Source organism: Temnothorax nylanderi, unplaced genomic scaffold (genome assembly GCF_030848795.1).
Source record: "Temnothorax nylanderi isolate EJ_2023f unplaced genomic scaffold, tnyl_v1.0 TNYL_tig0044_pilon, whole genome shotgun sequence".
In the NCBI taxonomy this organism is placed as follows: domain Eukaryota; kingdom Metazoa; phylum Arthropoda; class Insecta; order Hymenoptera; family Formicidae; genus Temnothorax; species Temnothorax nylanderi.
In genome coordinates, this window is record NW_027249106.1 from 1 (window position 1) to 21,515 (window position 21,515).

A 21,515-nucleotide genomic window follows, 5' to 3' on the forward strand; every position below is an offset into this window, starting at 1 on the left:
TCGAAAACTCGGCTGGGTGACTCACTTTGACCATCCTGACGCGTTCCTAGCGCGGCTTCGCGATCGGACTTCCGGTTCGCGAATTCGGGTTCTGCCGGTCGGATCGACTCGAAACTCGGCTGGGTGACTCACTTTGACCTCCCTGACGCGTTCCTAGCGCGGCTTCGGAATCGGCCCTCCGGTTCGCGAATTCGGGTTTTGCCGGTCGGATCGACTCGAAACTCGGCTGGGTGACTCACTTTCACCTCCCTGACGCGTTCCTAGCGCGGCTTCGCGATCGGCCCTACGGTTCGCGAATTCGGGTTCCGCCGGTCGGATCGACTCGAAACTCGGCTGGGTGACTCACTTTCACCTCCCTGACGCGTTCCTAGCGCGGCTTCGCGATCGGCCCTACGGTTCGCGAATTCGGGTTCCGCCGGTCGGATCGACTCGAAACTCGGCTGGGTGACTCACTTTGACCTCCCTGACGCGTTCCTAGCGCGGCTTCGAGATCGGCCCTCCGGTTCGCGAATTCGGGTTCCGCCGGTCGGATCGACCCGAAACTCGGCTGGGTGTCTCACTTTCACCTCCCTGACGCGTTCCTAGCGCGGCTTCGCGATCGGCCCTCCGGTTCGCGAATTCGGGTTCCGCCGGTCGGATCGACTCGAAACTCGGCTGGGTGACTCACTTTCACCTCCCTGACGCGTTCCTAGCGCGGCTTCGAGATCGGCCCTCCGGTTCGCGAATTCGGGTTCCGCCGGTCGGATCGACCCGAAACTCGGCTGGGTGTCTCACTTTCACCTCCCTGACGCGTTCCTAGCGCGGCTTTGCAATCGGCCCTCCGGTTCGCGAATTCGGGTTCCGCCGGTCGGATCGACCCGAAACTCGGCTGGGTGTCTCACTTTCACCTCCCTGACGCGTTCCTAGCGCGGCTTCGCGATCGGCCCTCCGGTTCGCGAATTCGGGTTCCGCCGGTCGGATCGACTCGAAACTCGGCTGGGTGACTCACTTTCATCTCCCTGACGCGTTCCTAGCGCGGCTTCGAGATCGGCCCTCCGGTTCGCGAATTCGGGTTCCGCCGGTCGGATCGTCTCGATACTCGGCTGGGTGACTCACTTTGACCATCCTGAAGCGTTCCTAGCGCGGCTTCGAGATCGGCCCCCCGGTTCGCGAATTCGGGTTCCGCCGGTCGGATCATCTCGATACTCGGCTGGGTGACTCATTTTCACCATCCTGACGCGTTCCTAGCGCGGTTTCGCGATCGGCCCTCCGGTTCGCGGATTCGGGTTCCGCCGGTCGGATCGACTCGAAACTCGGCTGGGTGACTCACTTTCACCACCCTGACGCGTTCCTAGAACGGCTTCGCGATCGGATTTCCGGTTCGCGGATTCGAGTTCCGCCGGTCGGATCGACTCGAAACTCGTCTGGGATACTCACTTTCACCTCCCTGACGCGTTCCTAGAGCGTCTTCGCGATCGGCCCTCCGGTTCGCGAATTCAAGTTCCGCCGGTCGGATCGACTCGAAACTCGGCTGGATGAATCACTTTCACCTCCCTGACGCGTTCCTAGCGCGGCTTCGAGATCGGCCCTCCGGTTCGCGAATTCGGGTTCCGCCGGTCGGATCGTCTCGATACTCGGCTGGGTGACTCACTTTGACCATCCTGAAGCGTTCCTAGCGCGGCTTTGAGATCGGCCCCCCGGTTCGCGAATTCGGGTTCCGCCGGTCGGATCATCTCGATACTCGGCTGGGTGACTCATTTTCACCATCCTGACGCGTTCCTAGCGCGGTTTCGCGATCGGCCCTCCGGTTCGCGGATTCGGGTTCCGCCGGTCGGATCGACTCGAAACTCGGCTGGGTGACTCACTTTCACCACCCTGACGCGTTCCTAGAACGGCTTCGCGATCGGATTTCCGGTTCGCGGATTCGAGTTCCGCCGGTCGGATCGACTCGAAACTCGTCTGGGATACTCACTTTCACCTCCCTGACGCGTTCCTAGAGCGTCTTCGCGATCGGCTCTCCGGTTCGCGAATTCGGGTTCCGCCGGTCGGATCGACTCGAAACTCGGCTGGGTGACTCACTTTCACCTCCCTGACGCGTTCCTAGCGCGGCTTCGAGATCGGCCCTCCGGTTCGCGAATTCGGGTTCCGCCGGTCGGATCGTCTCGAAACTCGGCTGGGTGACTCCCTTTCACCTCCCTGACACGTTCCTAGCGCGGCTTCGCGATCGGACTTCCGGTTCGTGGATTCGGGTTCCGCCGGTCGGATCGACTCGAAACTCGGCTGGGTGACTCACTTTCACCATCCTGACGCGTTCCTAGCGCGGCTTCGAGATCGGCCCTCCGGTTCGCGAATTCGGGTTCCGCCGGTCGGATCGTCTCGAAACTCGGCTGGGTGACTCCCTTTCACCTCCCTGACGCGTTCCTAGCGCGGCTTCGAGATCGGCCCTCCGGTTCGCGGATTCCTCTTCCGTCGGTCGGATCGACTCGAAACTCGGCTGGGTGACTCACTTTCACCATCCTGACGCGTTCCTAGCGCGGCTTCGCGATCGGGCCTCCGGTTCGCGAATTCGGGTTCCGCCGGTCGGATCGACTCGAAACTCGGCTGGGTGACTCACTTTCACCATCCTGACGCGTTCCTAGCGCGGCTTCGGGATCGGCCCTCCGGTTCGCGAATTCGGGTTCCGCCGGTCGGATCGTCTCGAAACTCGGCTGGGTGACTCACTTTCACCTCCCTGACGCGTTCCTAGCGCGGCTTCGCGATCGGCCCTCCGGTTCGCGAATTCGGGTTCCGCCGGTCGGATCGCCTCGATACTCGGCTGGGTGACTCACTTTCACCTCCCTGACGCGTTCCTAGCGCGGCTTCGCGATCGGCCCTCCGGTTCGCGAATTCGGGTTCCGCCGGTCGGATCGACTCGAAACTCGGCTGGGTGACTCACTTTCACCATCCTGACGCGTTCCTAGCGCGGCTTCGGGATCGGCCCTCCGGTTCGCGAATTCGGGTTCCGCCGGTCGGATCGTCTCGATACTCGGCTGGGTGACTCACTTTCACCTCCCTGACGCGTTCCTAGCGCGGCTTCGAGATCGGCCCTCCGGTTCGCGAATTCGGGTTCCGCCGGTCGGATCGACTCGAAACTCGGCTGGGTGACTCACTTTCACCTCCCTGACGCGTTCCTAGCGCGGCTTCGAGATCGGCCCTCCGGTTCGCGAATTCGGATTCCGCCGGTCGGATCGACTCGAAACTCGGCTGGGTGACTCACTTTCACCTCCCTGAAGCGTTCCTAGCGCGGCTTCGAGATCGGCCCTCCGGTTCGCGAATTCGGGTTCCGCCGGTCGGATTGTCTCGATACTCGGCTGGGTGACTCAGTTTGACCATCCTGAAGCGTTCCTAGCGCGGCTTCGAGATCGGCCCCCCGGTTCGCGAATTCGGGTTCCGCCGGTCGGATCATCTCGATACTCGGCTGGGTGACTCATTTTCACCATCCTGACGCGTTCCTAGCGCGGTTTCGCGATCGGCCCTCCGGTTCGCGGATTCGGGTTCCGCCGGTCGGATCGACTCGAAACTCGGCTGGGTGACTCACTTTCACCATCCTGACGCGTTCCTAGCGCGGCTTCGCGATCGGACTTCCGGTTTGCGGATTCCGCTTCCGCCGGTCGGATCGACTCGAAACTCGGCTGGGTGACTCACTTTGACCATCCTGACGCGTTCCTAGCGCGGCTGCGCGATCGGACTTCCTGTTCGCGGATTCGGGTTCCGCCGGTCGGATCGACTCGAAACTCGGCTGGGTGACTCACTTTCACCTCCCTGACGCGTTCCTAGCGCGGCTTCGCGATCGGCCCTCCGGTTCGCGAATTCGGATTCCGCCGGTCGGATCGTCTCGATACTCGGCTGGGTGACTCACTTTCACCATCCTGACGCGTTCCTAGCGCGGCTTCGCGATCGGACTTCCTGTTCGCGGATTCGGGTTCCGCCGGTCGGATCGACTCGAAACTCGGCTGGGTGACTCACTTTCTCCTCCCTGACGCGTTCCTAGCGCGGCTTCGCGAATGGCCCTCCGGTTCGCGGATTCCGCTTCCGCCGGTCGGATCGACTCGAAACTCGGCAAGGTGACTCACTTTCACCTCCCTGACACGTTCCTAGCGCGGCTTCGCGATCGGCCCTCCGGTTCGCAAATTCGGGTTCCGCCGGTCGGATCGACTCGAAACTCGGCTGGGATACTCACTTTCACCTTCCTGACGCGTTCCTAGAGCGGCCTCGCGATCGGACTTCCGGTTCGCGAATTCGGGTTCCGCCGGTCGGATCGTCTCGAAACTCGGCTGGGTGACTCCCTTTCACCTCCCTGACGCGTTCCTAGCGCGGCTTCGCGATCGGACTTCCGGTTCGCGGATTCGGGTTCCGCCGGTCGGATCGACTCGAAACTCGTCTGGGTGTCTCACTTTCACCATCCTGACGCGTTCCTAGCGCGGTTTCGCGATCGGCCCTCCGGTTTGCGGATTCCGCTTCCGCCGGTCGGATCGACTCGATACTCGGCTGGGTGACTCTCTTTCACCATCCTGACGCGTTCCTAGCGCGGCTTCGCGATCGGACTTCCGGTTCGCGGATTCCGCTTCCGCCGGTCGGATCGACTCGAAACTCGGCTGGGTGACTCACTTTCACCTCCCTTACGCGTTCCTAGCGCCGCTTCGCGATCGGCCCTCCGGTTCGCGAATTCGGGTTCCGCCGGTCGGATCGTCTCGATACTCAGCTGGGTGACTCACTTTGACCATCCTGACGCGTTCCTAGAGCGGCTTCGCAATCGGACTTCCGGTTCGCGGATTCGAGTTCCGCCGGTCGGATCGTCTTGATACTCGGCTGGGTGATTCACTTTGACCATCTTGACGCGTTCCTAGCGCGGCTTCGCGATCGGCCCTACGGTTTGCGAATTCGGGTTCCGCCGGTCGGATCGACTCGAAACTCGGCTGGGTGATTCACTTTCACCACCCTGACGCGTTCCTAGAGCGGCTTCGCGATCGGCCCCCCCGTTTGCAAATTCGGGTTCTGCCGGTCGGATCGACTCGAAACTCGGCTGGGATACTCACTTTCACCTCCCTGACGCGTTCCTAGAGCGGCTTCGCGATCCGACTTCCGGTTCGCGGATTCGAGTTCCGCCGGTCGGATCGACTCGAAACTCGGCTGAGTGACTCCCTTTTACCTCCCTGACGCGTTCCTAGCGCGGCTTCGCAATCGGCCCTCCGGTTCGCGAATTCGGGTTCCGCCGGTCGGATCGACTCGAAACTCGGCTGGGTTGCTCACTTTCACCTCCCTGACTCGTTCCTAGAGCGGCTTCGCGATCGGACTTCCGGTTCGCGGATTCGGGTTCCGCCGGTCGGATCGACTCGAAACTCGGCTGGGTTGCTCACTTTCACCTCCCTGACGCGTTCCTAGAGCGGCTTCGCGATCGGACTTCCGGTTCGCGGATTCGAGTTCCGCCGGTCGGATCGTCTTGATACTCGGCTGGGTGACTCACTTTGACCATCCTGACGCGTTCCTAGCGCGGCTTCGCGATCGGCCCTCCGGTTTGCGAATTCGGGTTCCGCCGGTCGGATCGACTCGAAACTCGGCTGGGTGACTCACTTTCACCACCCTGACGCGTTCCTAGAGCGGCTTCGCGATCGGACTTCCGGTTCGCGGATTCGAGTTCCGCCGGTCGGATCGACTCGAAACTCGGCTGGGTTACTCACTTTCACCTCCCTGACGCGTTCCTAGAGCGGCTTCGCGATCGGACTTCCGGTTCGCGGATTCCGCTTCCGCCGGTCGGATCGACTCGATACTCGGCTGGGTAACACTTTCACCTCCCTGACGCGTTCCTAGAGCGGCCGATGGATTAAACGCACGCCGGAGGATGGCCGGTGGATTAAACGCACCCCGAAGGATGGCCGATGGATTATACGATCCCGGAGGATGGCTGGTGGATGGCCGATGGATTAAACGCACGCCGGAGGATGGCCGGTGGATTAAACGCACGCCGGAGGATGGCCGGTGGATTAAAGGCATGCCGGAGGATGGCCCATGGATTAAACGCACGCCGGAGGATGGCCGGTGGATTAAACGCACGCCGGAGGATGGCCCATTGATTAAACGCACGCCGGAGGATGGCCGGTGGATTAAACGCACACCGGAGGATGGCCCATGTATTAAACGTACGCCGGAGGATGGCCCATGGATTAAACGCACGCCGGAGGATGGCTGATGGATTAAACGCACGCCGGAGGATGGCCGGTGGACTAAACGCACGCCGGAGGATGGCCGGTGGATTAAAGGCATGCCGGAGGATGGCCCATGGATTAAACGCACGCCGGAGAATGGCTGATGGATGGCCGATGGATTAAACGCACGCCAGAGGATGGCCGGTGGAATAAACGCACGCCGGAGGATGGCCGATGGATTAAACGCACGCCGGAGGATGGCTGATGGATGGCCGATGGATTAAACGCACGCCGGAGGATGGCCGGTGGATTGAACGCACGCCGGAGGATGGCTGGTGGATGGCCGATGGATTAAACGCTCGCCGGAGGATGGCCGGTGGATTAAACGCACGCCAGAGGATGGCTGGTGGATGGCCGATGGATTAAACGCACGCCGGAGGATGGCCGGTGGATTAAACGCACGCCGGTGGATGGCTGGTGGATGGCCGATGGATTAAACGCACGCCGGTGGATGGCTGGTGGATGGCCGGTGAATTAAACGCACGCCGGAGGATGGCCGGTGGATTAAACGCACCCTGGAGGATGGCTGATGGCCGACTTATTAAGATAATCTGCTTCTTTATTAGATGCCTATTATGAAAAAATAAAACTAAACATGAGAATCTAACCTATATATATCATAAAAATAATAATTTTATATTTGGTGATTAATATAGAAGCTGTTGCAAATATAAACTATGTAAGACTTATATATACTAGGTTTAATTACAATATTAAGCCTAGATTTTGTAAATCTAGATACTGTAAATTACCTAGACTAGGTATTGCTTAGATATATAGTTTATAAAAACTGTAATAAAAGTTATATATAGCTTAATGGATAAAATTCATATACACTAATCTTTTTTATTGTATTAAAAGTATAAATTAATTTTATATAGCATATAATCAAATGAAACCGAAGTATGGATATATTATTAAAAAATATATTTAATTATATTTCTCATTTTATATAAAAACAATGTCACTCAACTGGACAATAAGTTTTACTAGAATAAAAATATTTGTTAAAATATGATCTAATCTAAAACGTCGTTTAATGTTAATAAATAAAATATAAAAATAATCTAACCTGCTCATTTCTAATATTCAGGGGAACCATTTTGTGGATCATATATATTAAAAATTCCTCAGGAGATTGCTGCTTGTCTGCGAGATATTCAGCAACACCTCTAAAACTTTGAAGAGTCGGATCCAGAAGTGCTTTGCAAACATGAGTTTCATAAAATAGTTTCTTTAAGTTGTTTTACTACGAATAAATCGTATTCATTTACACACATACTACTCTCAACTTCTGCCCCGAAAATATTAAAGAAGTAATTGATACAGCAGCATCTATTAACTCAGCTTTTCAAATTTGGCGGCGCAGGGGTCTACGAAACGCTACGCTAAAGCGATTTCACGATGACGCTCGACGCTGGATTCGAGCGTCAAATCTGGTCACGTGATTAGATTCAGAGGGACGCGAAATATAACCTAACCACTGGATTGGCTGAAATCTATCACGTGACCAGATTTGACGCTCGAATCCAGCGTCGAGCGTCATCGTGAAATCGTACCTTAAGGCTACGTTCGGAAACGTCACCCGAGTGCACACGAGTATACGCCTTTCTCTTTCTATCTCAAGCCTTGTGTACATACACTTTAGTGTACACGATACTAGAAATCGGTCCGAGTTTTAGTTTAAGCCAATAAAACTGCTGCTTTTCTGTAAGAGCTGCAAGTTGATTGGCTTAAACCGAAACTCGGACCGATTTCTAGTATCGTATACACAAGGCTTCAGCGAGTTAGAAGGAGAAGGGAGTATACCCATGTGTACCCGGGTGACGTTTCCGAACGCAGCCTAGTGGCAGCAAGTGACAGTGGAAATTGCATGTCTTTAGAGGAAATATCAATTTTGCATGTAACATCCTCAAACACAATTCAAAACTCTGAAGAGATTATTAATTCCACTTCCAGATTAGCACGATTAAGCGACGAATTGGAAGATCACAATAATAATAATGAATCTATTTCACTATCTCATGATCATGCCTATATGAACGATATCAGACAAATAACAGAATTGTCAACCAATATTATAGAATACCATGATGTAATAAAGAAGGTGTGTTCTTGCGCAGCCATTTTTTTCAGCCAATGAACAGAGGTCCCAACCCTGCGCCATTTTCTCGCGCAAATTTTGAATACGACTAAGTTCAAACATATATAAAGCAGACGTAAAAATAGAAAATAGACGTTCGCTAGCTACTGCGATGTAATATTATTATTTTTGAATATTATTATAGCTATTATATATTAACGTTTATTAAATGTTTGTAATTGTATAATTATTATTCTTATTTTAGATATGTTATAAGTAAATATTGAAAACACTATACGTTTACATTACTACAATAAATGGTTATAAAAATGTAATAAATAGTAAATAAGTAATTGTAAGTAATAATAAATAAGTAAATAAATAAACGATAATAATGGAAACACATGAAATACACAATGTTTGCAATCGAATCCTTACATTTTGGTTTTTAATGATGGTAACAATTAATTCAATAATATCAATAATAATAATAATGTAATAATAATATCATATTATGTACAAAGTAGTAAAAAGAGTCCAAGGCTTACTAGCTTATCTAAAAAGCTGGCAAGTAAGAAAGAAGCAGTAACGCGAGAAGAACAGTCACTATCTGACAGTATGGATGAAGAAGCAAGCATTGAAGATCTAGATACTGAAGAGAAGTATGATGGCGAATCTGTGGCTGATGAAAAAGATACTACCATTCTAAATAGTATGAATGAAAAAGAAGAAGAGGCTAAGAGAGCGATAACATACCAAATGGCAAAGAACAGAGGTCTTACGCCTTATCGGAAGAAGGAACTGCGCAATCCGCGTGTAAAGCACAGAAATAAATATCATAAAGCCAAGATTCGCAGAAAGGGCGCGGTATGTATAAAACAAAGATTAAAAACGTTTATTTTATTATACTGACATACGAGAGCTCTTGGGATGTGAGATAAAAATAATTATTTGTTGCAGGTGAGAGAAGTGAGAAAGGAATTGACTCGTTATGCGGGAGAGATCTCGGGTATCAAGGCAGGTGTGAAGAAAGGCATTAAATTAAAATAATTCACAGATTTTGTCCAAAATAAATTACTTGGATATTTTTTCAAATATATGAATATATATTGTATTTAATTGTGTGCTCTAACTGGATATTAATCTCTTATTAATGTACAATTTCTGAGATTAACCATCCAGTATTTATTAACCAGTATATTTCTGAGAGTCCAGTATCGCAAAAAGTAGATTTTCAAACTGTTAGAAAATTATCAGCGGCGATTAATCGCCACATAATTGCAAAGCGCTATTAGGTGTACGAAAATAACGACATAAATACAATAGACAAACGCTTTATTTTATCAGAAAAATGTATGTACATGTACAGTAAGAAACAATGGCATTTTAGCAGCAACAGATTCTTTGAAAAAATTAGGTCTTTATTGAGCTAAACGAATAACTTTCAATTATATTATGTAAAACATATACTCTGTATACATATTTTTTGCTGCTAGTTCGTGAAGTTCTAGAAGAACTTATATAGCATTTATACAAAACTGGAAACGTAACTTAAATTCAACGAGTTAAACCTCTACTTTGGCTAATATATCCGACTCGCGGAACAAGTGGTATTCCTTGTTGAAACATTGCTTATTTACGGAAAAACCTCGTTCTATAGAAAATTTTTTAAGTTTAATACATTCTATTATCGACATATTATTTACTTCCAGCTGAAGCAGATGACAGTCTCACAGTAGTATTGCAAGCAAGAAACTCTTCACACATAGAGATAGTGTTTGTTACATAATCTTGTATTTTTTTTGTATTATCTAATATATTGGCTACTGCAGTCTGAAATAAAAAATAGAAAGTGTGCAAATAGAAACTTGCATATTGCTTCCTTACAATTTTTAAGTGTGCAAGTAGATATATGCACATTGCTTCCTCATAGTTTTTAAGTGTGCAAGTAGAAACCTGCACATTGCTTTAGTTTTTAAGTGGGCAAGTAGAAACTTGCATATTACTTCCTTACAATTTTTAAGTATGTAAATTATAAAGCAAAAGTTCCGGAGAAGAATTAACGGTTGATTTTTATGAATATTGCCCATAGTGACTTTTGATCAGCATCACATAAACTATTTATTTCCAAAGTTTCAGCTAATTTCGCCGAAACCCAAAATACGTATGATTATGGCGAGGTCCTTTGCAAAAGTTCCGGAGAAGAATTAACTAACTGATAAAACAAAATGGAAATAATAAGTATCCACAATTAGTAGAAATCATTTTAGTAAAAACATTAATTATTTAATTGATTTTTGTAATAGTATAACAGATATTAGTATAACATAACGGATATTAGTCGCAACAAAACTTATCACAATAAAAAAAAATGTGCAAGTAGAAACTTGCACATTGCTTCCTCAAAGTTCTTAAGTGTGCAAGTAGAAACTTGTACATTGCTTTCTCATAGTTCTTAAGTGTGCAAGTAGAAACCTTTTTATTGTGATAAATTTTATTGTGACTAATATCTGTTATACTAATTTATGATATACTAGCTGGTTACCCGGGCTTCGCCGGGAGTCGTTTTTTCTTCAAACGACTTCATTTGTGTTTCAATATTCTTAATCGAAAAAAATTCCTTTATCAGTTCAGATACCGATTCCCAAAAAGATCGGTAACGAAAAACTATACAGTTTATAGCACTCCCCGGGAAATTCTACTCCTATTTTATATACAATTCTTTAAGATTCAATCAATTATTTCCCAAAAAATTCGAAAAAATTTTGATACCGGTTTCCAAATAGATCGGTAACGAAAAATTATACACTTTATGGCACTCCCCGGGAAATTCTACCCCTGTTTTATATACAATTCTTTAAAATTCGGTCAACTATTTCCCCAAAAAATTGAAAAAAATTTCGGATACCGGTTCCCAAAAAGATCGGTAACGAAATACTATTCACTCTATAACACTCCCCGGAAAATTCTACCCCTATTCCCTATTTTATATACTTTTGGTAAAAATTCGGTCAAATAGTTTAAGAGTGTATAAAAAACATACATACATACATACATACATACATACATACATTCTATTTTATACATATAGACTATTACAAAAATTAATTAAATAAGTAATGTTTTTACTAAAATGATCTCTACTAATTGCGGATATTTTTTATTTCTATTAAAATAGTTTAATCGGTTAGTTAATTCTTCCATGGAAGTAATGTGCAACTTTCTAATTTGCACACTTTTAAATTATTTTTTCTTATTTTGTATCGCGTTGTATTTTTCACTCAAGTAAGGTAGTACAATTTTTTTATTTAGGGGAGACCGGGGCTAAGCCGACAACGGGGCAAACTTGACACTAGGCTTTTTGCCAATTTAAATCTATCGTAGAAACTTGCCTTTCCTACTGTAAATGCGTCTTTATGTGCCAGTATTATCAACGGAATTTGGTAACATTCTGAGTTATAGTGTAATTTTTAACGCGACATAAGCGTTTTTGATAGTGAAAAGTAATTTTTCTGATCTCTCGAAAATGTCTACTCTTTCATCGAGCTTTACTCTTGCGAATCTACCGGTAAGTGATTTTGATGGGAAATTTGATGCTCTATATGAATCCGATAATCGTTTTTGCATATTTTCAAAATTTTCATGTTTTTGAAGTGACAAAAGTGAAAAACGACGTCCGGGGCAAAGTCAACACCACGCCGTTTTGTCGGCTCCCAGTAACAAACGATGCTTGTCATGCAGCCGTATGGCTCATGACAAATGTATGCGCACGTCCGATCGCGAGTTTACCTGCATTAATTGTTTTTCAGACATGAGTTTAGATGAAGATAATTGAAAGTTCAACAATTTTTGTTCTCATTATTTTAAATGATTGTTCTAGCTACTTTATTCCGAATTTTTGTACTTTTTAAATACACAATAAACAATGTATTTTCATTTTCAGACAGTAAAAAATAAGTTCCAGATCAAATTGTGTCGATCAGACAAAGTGTTGAGTTTGCCCCGGCGGGGTGTCGAGTTTGCCCCGGCATTTTTCAATTCGAAAATTTGTCTTCGCGTCACTTTTTCTTTCCTGGCGGCAAAACAAAGCGACGTACAGCAAAACTTCCTGAATCAATTTTGTACCTGAAGAAACACTCTTTAAATATGTACCATTGAATTTGCCTAAAAATTTTAATTAAATATTAAAAATTGCCTTTGAAAAAATAGTGTCGGCTTAGCCCCGGTCTCCCCTACTCTCATTTTGATAAAAATTTATATATTGCTCAACTTTCTTTAATTATACTTTTTTGTTTATATTAATTTTGTTTTTGATCGCATATAAAGCTGGGTCTGATCAACCAAATCTTAAAAAATTATATATGAAATAGGGGGGCGAGAAAAGACTGAAAAATATAATAAAATTAGAAATAAATCGATATCTCAAGCGGAAGTTAGAGCAACCACGGACATTTCTAAAAAAATTCAAAATTTTTTTAAAAAATAACCCCTTTACCGATTATCGCCAAATTCAATCCCAACCTTTCTTACATAATACTCTATCGATTAAAAAAAAAAACATCTTAATATCTCAAAAATTACGGAAGTTAGAGCACATATATACGGACAACACACACACACACACACACACACACACACACACACACACACACACACACACACACACACGGACATTTTGTGCAAAAGTGATTTTTCGACGTTTCAGAACATTCTAAACACGTTGCCAAAGACATCTAAAAAAATTATTTTTCACGAAAACAAAGCTTTTATGAGGAAGCAATATAAATAAAAAAAACTAGCATGTAGATTTAAAAAAAATATATAAAGAAATTAACATTCTGTGAGAGATTATCTCTCGTAATTCCAAATCATTAATATGAACTATATTGTCATATAAATAATACTCACATTTCGCGTGTCGGATACCAGATGTAACTGTTTATTTTCTTCAGTTAGTTGTACATTGCGCTTAGTTAGTTCTGCATTGCGCGTGACCAGTGACTGACAGATCCGTTTTCTATTCAAAAGTTCTGTGGCCAAGCAACTATTGTTTAATGTCAATTTCTGGCACACTAAGAAGAAATAATTTTGTCAAAACAACAACGGCAACATGTCGAAGAGAATACAAAATAAAGCTAGAAAATTCTAATTTTCTCACGTGATTTATTGGATATCTGTTTGACGGACTTCTTCAAGCCCTGCTTATCTTTAGCCGACACATCAGCCCTCTTGGCTTTTTGAATCGGCGTTTTTGGCATGTTGTACTTATTTAACTTCCTGCCCAACGAATCTACATACAGACAATAGGACAATCGATAATGCTTAAAATTTTACATATTATATTGAAAATTCGGTAATTATGCAGTAATACGGACCACCCTCCGATAACATTGAACTTGACATATGTTGTCAAGGTCTTGCCCTCCTGAGTGACCTTCAGAAGGTTTTAGCCGTCGCTCGTGTTTTATTAAAAAGTTATTAACAAAAAAAGTATCGAAAATATAGCAGTTATTTTAAGTATTGAGAGGCATAAACAACTAATATCACGTCTTTTTTTTTAAGTAGAGAATATCTTGTTTCGCGTGAAAGTCGCTGCTTTACCAAAACACAACATTTAAATTGTTGATAAATTGAATTCTTTTTGTTAAAGCAGAGAATACTTTATTTCGCGAGAAAGTCGCTGCTTTACCAAAACAAGTAAATTTTCTTCTGAGGTTATACTTTATTCACTGCTTTAAATGTTGTGTTTTGGTAAAGTAGCGACTTTCACGCGAAACGAGGTATTCTCTGGTTTAAAAAAAAGATGTAATATTGGTCGTTTATGCCTCTCAATACTTAAAACTTTTTAGACACAAAAAATAGTCTTTTTTTTAGGAAAGAGAATACCTCGTTTTGCGTGAAAGTCGCTACTTTACCAAAACACAACATTTAAAGCAGTGAATAAAGTATAACTTCAGAAGAAAATTTACTTGTTTTGGTAAAGCAGCGACTTTCTCGCGAAATAAAGTAATCTCTGCTTTAACAAAAAGAATTCAATTTATCAACAATTTACTGCTTTAAATGTTGTTTTGGTAAAGCAGCAACTTTCACGCGCAACAAGATATTCTCTACTTAAAAAAAAAAGACGTGATATTAGTCATTTGTGCCTCTCAATACTTAAAATAACTGCTATATTTTCGAAACTTTTTTTGTTAATAACTTTTTAATAAAAAACGAGCGACGACTAAAACCTTCTGAAGGTCACTCAGGAGGGCAAGACCTTGACAACATATGTCAAGGTCAATGTTATCGGAGGGTGGTCCGTATTACTGCATAATTACCGAAAATTCTCTATCTCATTTTTCAATATTTCTTCCGATCCCACGGAACAAACATTTCGTGACAAAACAATCGTTTATTACCGAAACGTAACCTGCGTCTAATATTAATGAGGATACAAACTTCCCTTTCCACTTATCGAAGAAAAAAATGTACCTCGTAACGTATAATCATAATATCGACTTACAAACTTATTGATAACATGTACCAATATTTAACACAAAAACATTCGCCTGCTTCGTCATGTACTGTAATAACGAATGCAGATAAACGCACATCATGAGCAACTGAACACCCGATAGTGACTTATTGTTAATTCAATATGGCCGCACCCTTCACTAACACTTGCACCTTGCGCTCGCATCAGCTTTTCGGCAGTGCGTCCATAGATGTTAGTGGTCTAGTATAAAAGTCTGTGGATATTATATATTTATAATATATATATATATATATAATATTATTATATATTAATTATAAAAGAGCTATATACATATATACAAAACGATTTATTTTAGCTTAACAAATATGTTTGTTTTATGTATGTATGTGTGTGTGTGTGTGTGTGTGTGTAAACAATTTACTTTAATTTTTAGATAAAATATCTCAAACTTGCTTCTGGAGAAACGGTGAAGGAATTAGTGCCATATCAGTAATGAAGTTGCTTTTGAAAAAAACTGTTTCAATATATTTTAGTGGATGTGGAAAGCAAAAGAAGCGTGATTTTTCTGCAACCAAGGTTGCTGCTGCAGTATTTGGTAAGTCATTTTTGTATTAGTAAAAATTTTTTTGTTTCAAAGTATACTGAATAAAAGTACTAACAAAATTAAAAAAATATTTCTTTAAATTATACATAAGAGATGCAACAATTAGATATATATTAAACATGAAAGTCTTCTTTTTTGTTCAAATATATATAGCTATAATATATTAATCAAATTTGTGTAGTTATATGTACGTGTTGATATATATGTTTATAGCTTACTGTAAGATGTAAGATGTACTTTACTGGATATAATTTTTAAATTTTATAAATATTATACTTCTTTATGTTTAGTTTTTAGTACAAAACACATAAATTTTTTATATTACTAAAAAAAAAAGGACCGGTTGTTCTAACCTGTTGATAAACTAACTAATAGTTAAGTCATATGTCTATCTTTGTCTAATGTGAAGGAAAAAAACATAATTTAATTATTAGTTTATCAACAGGTTATAACAACCAGCCCCAAGTAATTAAGAATCAAGTTTGGAATAAAAAAACTTATATACAGTTCAGTAATAAACTTATTTATATATTTTTCTGTTTGTAGAGATTGTTTCGAATAAGATACCAATATATCAAAAAGCAAAATTCTAAAAAAATTATCGAAGTTTCTTGCTGTGAGAGTGGAGACAGAGAAGGAAGAAGAAAAAAGAGGGCACAGGAAGAAGAGAAGAACGCGCAAAATCAAGACTAAACTTTCTTTAAAAATGTATAAGAGCAGTATATTATTACTTATTAAGGTTTAATTCATTTATATATTCATTATATTCTATATATTTTCAAAACTTATTTTAAAGTAAAATATAATGCCATAAAGGTAATTTATTATTCTATAACTTACATTACATGTAAGTATAAGGTATTTCTTACATTATTAATATTATTCTTTTATATAATATAATCTTTTATATGTACATGTTTAAAACTTTATGCAGAAAACAAGCTCTGAATAAAACTAGAAAGTTATCATAAATTAATATTATTTGTATGTTTATTTTTTGTTTTAAATTGTTTAAAATTAAATAACAGCAGGTTCTACATTTATTTTTAGCCAATAATGAACTCTATGTTATAAATTAATGCATTAACTACTTTTTTAATCAATATTGGCAAAAATTATTTTTTTGTCATGATTTATCAATGTCTCTATTAATATTGATAGAGACATTAGTGTACCATAATAAAAATTAATTTTTGCCAATATATTGAAAAGAAGTCGATGCATTGGCTTATTAATAAAATTCAATATTGGCTATATATAAAGAAATAAAATTGTTTTTACAATATTGATTCAAAATATTAGAAATTGATCTGTACCCAATATAAAGGAATTGGATACGTATTATTAACCAATCTTGGTTAAAGATGAAATCAATATGTTGATCCAATATTTATAGAATTCAATATTGGCTCAAGAAGAAAGAGCGTCTACTTTACGATATTGGACCAATGTGAAAAATTAATATTGGACCAATATGAAAAATTGGATATATATTGTTAGCCAATATTGCGCATAATGTATAATGCTACTAGGGGCGTGTATTGTAGACGAGGCTTTATAGGCCCAAGGAATTGCGCGGATCACTTCCCCCTGCGGGGCCGAAGACAAGAGACGCGAATTTCGAGGTTATCGTCTCACTGTGTGACACGCGGGACGACGATTCTTCTTCTTTGTGATATGGCCTTTGAGCAATACTGCTCTTAATATGGCCAGGACGAACCAATTGTCGTACGAGCCGTAAGGCGTGTCTTAATTTTCAGTTGCACTGACGCAATGAATTTAATTGGACTCACAATGCATACAGTAACAGTCGCAATACTTAAAAAATTTTTCCGGGCAAAACACGTCCGAAATGGTCCGTGCCCGTTGCGGCTCATGTTATGATTACTTTATGATAGGATAGAATATCGACGACGATTCTATTAAGACTCGAATATATCGCGCTTCGAAACACTTATTATTCCTCACGTAAAATTCACTCACCAATCACGGAACACCGCAGCAGGAGACCCGCCAAATCACAGCCGGGATCGGAGGCTGGCACGTGGCCACGTGCGGCGGTCGGCGTCGGCACGTTTATCTTCTCGTCCAGCGTCCTGCGACAGCAACCCACTCGTTTCAGCTGGCCTTAGGACACAAGAAGGAACAGATTATTCGGCGCACGTTCACTTTGCAGCACTCCGTAACCGCGCGGATCTCTTTTCGTTCACGATCACGAGAATTTACGCGAGCGACAACGTTTCGTACCGTCGTTGAAGTCGTTGAACGTATCACGTATTACTTGCGTGTACGCCGCGTGCCGCGCGCCGCGCGCCTGCTTCGTCGCCGCCGCCGCACAGTCGGGCGAGAGGTCGAACGCGATTGGCTCGCGAGTCGAGCCCCCGAATCCGGCCAATCACGTTCGGCCGCTCCGAGCCGCCGGCGCGACGCAGCGGCGCGCGGCGTACCTGGTGGCGCACTGTACTAGGCGCGACGTGGGCGCGACCGTTGAAAGATACAATAGGTGTTTTAAGGGGATCCTGCAGTGACAGGCAAACTTCCTCGATGTCGATAATGTCAACCTTTCTAATTTTGTTTTCCCTATATCTGTCTTTGTCTAACGAAATGACATCTGTCCTTGTTTGATTGCTCGCCATCTCTCGCAATATTCGGCAACTACTGTTGCTGCTCTTCTTGTCATTCTGCATCCGTATTTGCATTACTAAAATAAAATTCACATTTTTCTTTTATTGTACGCATTGAATCTTACTTCTACTTGCACGATATTATTCCTACATGTTTTCCTAAGGATAGGAGACAAACATTATGTATGTATAAACTGCAGAATTTTTGTTTTAACCAAATATTGTCGTCAGGTGACAGCTGTATGTGCCCAAATAAGTAACATTTTTAATTTTTTGGTGTTTTTTATATAAAATCGCGTTTGCTAGCCTAGATTTTTGTGCGTACTTTAATTCTGTAAAAGATTTTTGCAATTCTATAAAGCCAGTTAAAAGATTTATGTGAAAACGATAATGTCGGTAAATCATACGGCTGCAGGATCCCCTTAAGTCGACTTGAAGTCGACTTCTACCGAAACTGACTTGGCAGAGAAGTCGACATTTTTACCCCTGGTTTCCATGCACGCGTTGACATGCGTTATAGCGCGCGTTTGACGCGCGCGTTTGAGCTGATAGTGTTTCCATGCGCGCGTTATATAAATGTGACAGCTCCCAATTTGATTATAAAAATACATGCGTATATATATGTAATATTTAATAATAAAAAATAATATAAACAATTGTAAAAGGAAGAGAGAAAAGAAGAATATTAAAAAGTAAATAATCTATTAACTAGCTTTTAGTAAAAAAATATCACGTATACAATTTTCTAAAAAAAAAATATTTTACGCTTTCTCAGTAAAGTTAAAATAAATATAATTTATTATTTAAAAGATATTACTAAAAATGTATAATATCGTAATATTTGTTTTCTAACAATGAGGTTATTTTATATAATATGTATGAAATTAATTTCTATATAATAGATGGATGATGAAGAATTTAAAATATTTCTTCTATTATGGTTGTGGAGAAAACGACAACAAAGAATACGACATCGAAGATCAGCTCCACGTTGGTGGGTTCGACCTATTTTAACCAATAGACTTGAGCAGGGAGCTTACAGTAATCTTGTTGCCGAACTATGCAATGATGTTGAGCTCTTTTTTAATTACCACAGAATGACACCAAACCAATTTGATACCCTACTACATAAAATAGAGCCCCGAATTTCTAAATTATATTTAACTAGAGAACCTTTACCACCTGGATTACGATTATCTTTAACCTTACGATATATTGCTGCTGGAGACAGTATGGCTAGCTTACATTATCAGTATCGAATTGGACGAGCTACTACGTCAAAAATTATTGCGGAAACTACAAAAGTGATATGGGATATTCTACATCCGGAAGTATTACCTGTATTAAAAGAAGAGGAATGGGCTAGCATAGCTCAAGACTTTGGGGATATTTGGAATTTCCCAAATTGTGTTGGAGCTATCGACGGCAAACATGTAGTTGTACAGTGTTTCAAGAATACAGGCTCTACTTTTTATAATTATAAAGGAACATTTAGGCTGCGTTCGGGGAGCGCGCTATTAGCGCTATTTGCTTATTCTATCCTTGTTCTACACTTGATGAGCGATAAAGATAGAATAATGCAATAGCGCTAATAGCGCGCTCCCCGAACGCAGCCTTAGTATAGTACTTCTCGCAGCCTGTGATGCGCAATATAGATTTACATATGTAAGCATTGGATCAGCCGGAAAAGAGAGCGATGGTGGTATTTTTCAATCATCAGATTTTGGAAAAGATATAATTGAACAAAAATTACCCTTGCCTCCACCAACTGTTCTTCATGTATCAAATACTAGAGTTCCTTTCGTATTTGTCGGAGACGCAGCATTCCCATTATTGGAAAATTTAATGCGGCCTTATCCCGGTGTTAATTTAACACCAGATCAAATAATTTTTAATTATAGAGAAAGCAGAGCTCGAATGTGTATTGAAAATGCGTTTGGAGTAATGACGTCAAGATTTCGTATCTTCAGAAAACCAATAATTGCATCTCTTGAAACTGTACAAAGTATTGTACAATGTTGTGTTGTTTTGCACAATTGGCTTCGGGACAGTGAGCTTCATCTTGCACCAGGACAAAGAAGATATCTTCCACCATGTTTTGTTGACAGAGAAGATCGAAGTGGAAATTTACAAATTGGACAATGGCGTGAAGAAAATGAATTTCTCGGACTACGAAACCTTAATCCAAACGCAGCCAGGAATTCAACGCAAGTGGCCAAAGAAGTTCGGGAAATTTATAAAAATTATTTTATGGCGGAAGGCAGTGTCCACTGGCAGTGGGATAAATTACCAGAACACCAAAAGAACTGGTATTTGCAACAAGCAAATAATTAAGGTATGTTTACAATAATATAAAGTGTACAATAAACTGAGTCAATAAACTGAGTAAATAATATTTTATTTTAACATTGAACATTTAACTATTTTATTTTAACATTTTAATATTAATATAACTTAATTAATATATAAACAATGTAAAATTAATAACTTTAATTAATGTCTTCATTTTCTAAAATTTCTTCAAATGCGCTTAAAACTTTTTGCCTCATATATAACCGCGATGATAAACTAAAATTTTGTACATCGCGAGCAATTGATAAATAAAAATATTCTTCAGCAGAATGTTCTCGATTTAATGAAGACCTTGAAGTCGGTTTATTTTTTATATAATCTAATATAACTTCTTCCACCGGATCACACTCATGATTAGCTAAATTTGGAATTAAAATATTTTTAATTATATATACTATATATATATATATATATATTATATATATATATAATTTCTTAAATAATATTTTATATAAATAACCTTTTGTTTTTTTAATAAATTTAGTAGATGTAGAAGATTTTTCTATAAAGAGTGAAGGGCGCTTAAGGGGACTTTGTCGTGGTGTGGCATCTCTTTCACGAGAATTTGAAGAACAAGATTGTGAAGATGGGCCTTCAATATTTGATTTTAATAGTTCTTCAGCTGTACATATAGAGACTTGTAATTTTATTAAACTGTTAAGTGATTGTTATTATTAATATTAAATGTACGTTTTAATTTTGGTTTTGTTTTAATTATTTTTATTGTTCAGATTATTATGTTATAAAAATATTATATTATAAAAATTTTTACTTTGACTTGGATTTCGATTATTTGGGACATCAATAAGGTTAATAAATTGCGAATTTTCTTGTGATGCAAATGATTCATTATGACTCGTTTCTTTTATCGGTGAGACAGACTTTCTTATATTGCTTTCGGTTTCATGTGACATATTCGTTATTGTTCTAATAGAAAAAAATGAATTAAATTACAAATTATATATTATATGTATGTAGTAAAGATACTCAATTAATTATTGTTTCTCAAATGATTTCATTATTAAAGATAATTATAATATAAAAAATAATATGCTTACGGCCGCGGTTGCGACACTTGTTTTAAAAATGCCATGCTCTCCCATAAGGGCCAAGTTGAGATTTGTGTAGCTGCTTGTCCACTTCTCGTTATTAA

The 21,515-nt window shown here is 41.7% G+C and overlaps 2 protein-coding genes across 2 annotated transcripts; one reads left to right on the forward strand and one right to left on the reverse strand.

Moving 5' to 3' along the window:
• Positions 1–9,622: 9,622 nt before the first annotated feature.
• LOC139771736 (uncharacterized) lies at positions 9,623–17,706 on the reverse strand. Its single transcript, XM_071704720.1, has 5 exons — positions 17,634–17,706; positions 17,370–17,513; positions 13,463–13,594; positions 13,213–13,376; positions 9,623–10,137 (listed from the first exon to the last, which is right to left on the reverse strand). Exons 3-5 carry the CDS (start codon positions 13,560–13,562, stop codon positions 10,003–10,005), a joined length of 399 nt encoding a protein of 132 aa, XP_071560821.1. The 5' UTR covers positions 13,563–13,594; positions 17,370–17,513; positions 17,634–17,706; the 3' UTR covers positions 9,623–10,002.
• A 1,206-nt stretch (positions 17,707–18,912) lies between these two features.
• Positions 18,913–20,908, forward strand: LOC139771825 (uncharacterized). The gene is made up of 2 exons (XM_071704914.1): positions 18,913–19,505; positions 19,624–20,908. The coding sequence occupies exons 1-2, from the start codon at positions 18,913–18,915 to the stop codon at positions 20,342–20,344; spliced, it is 1,314 nt and encodes a 437-aa protein (XP_071561015.1). The 3' UTR covers positions 20,345–20,908.
• Positions 20,909–21,515: the final 607 nt, after the last annotated feature.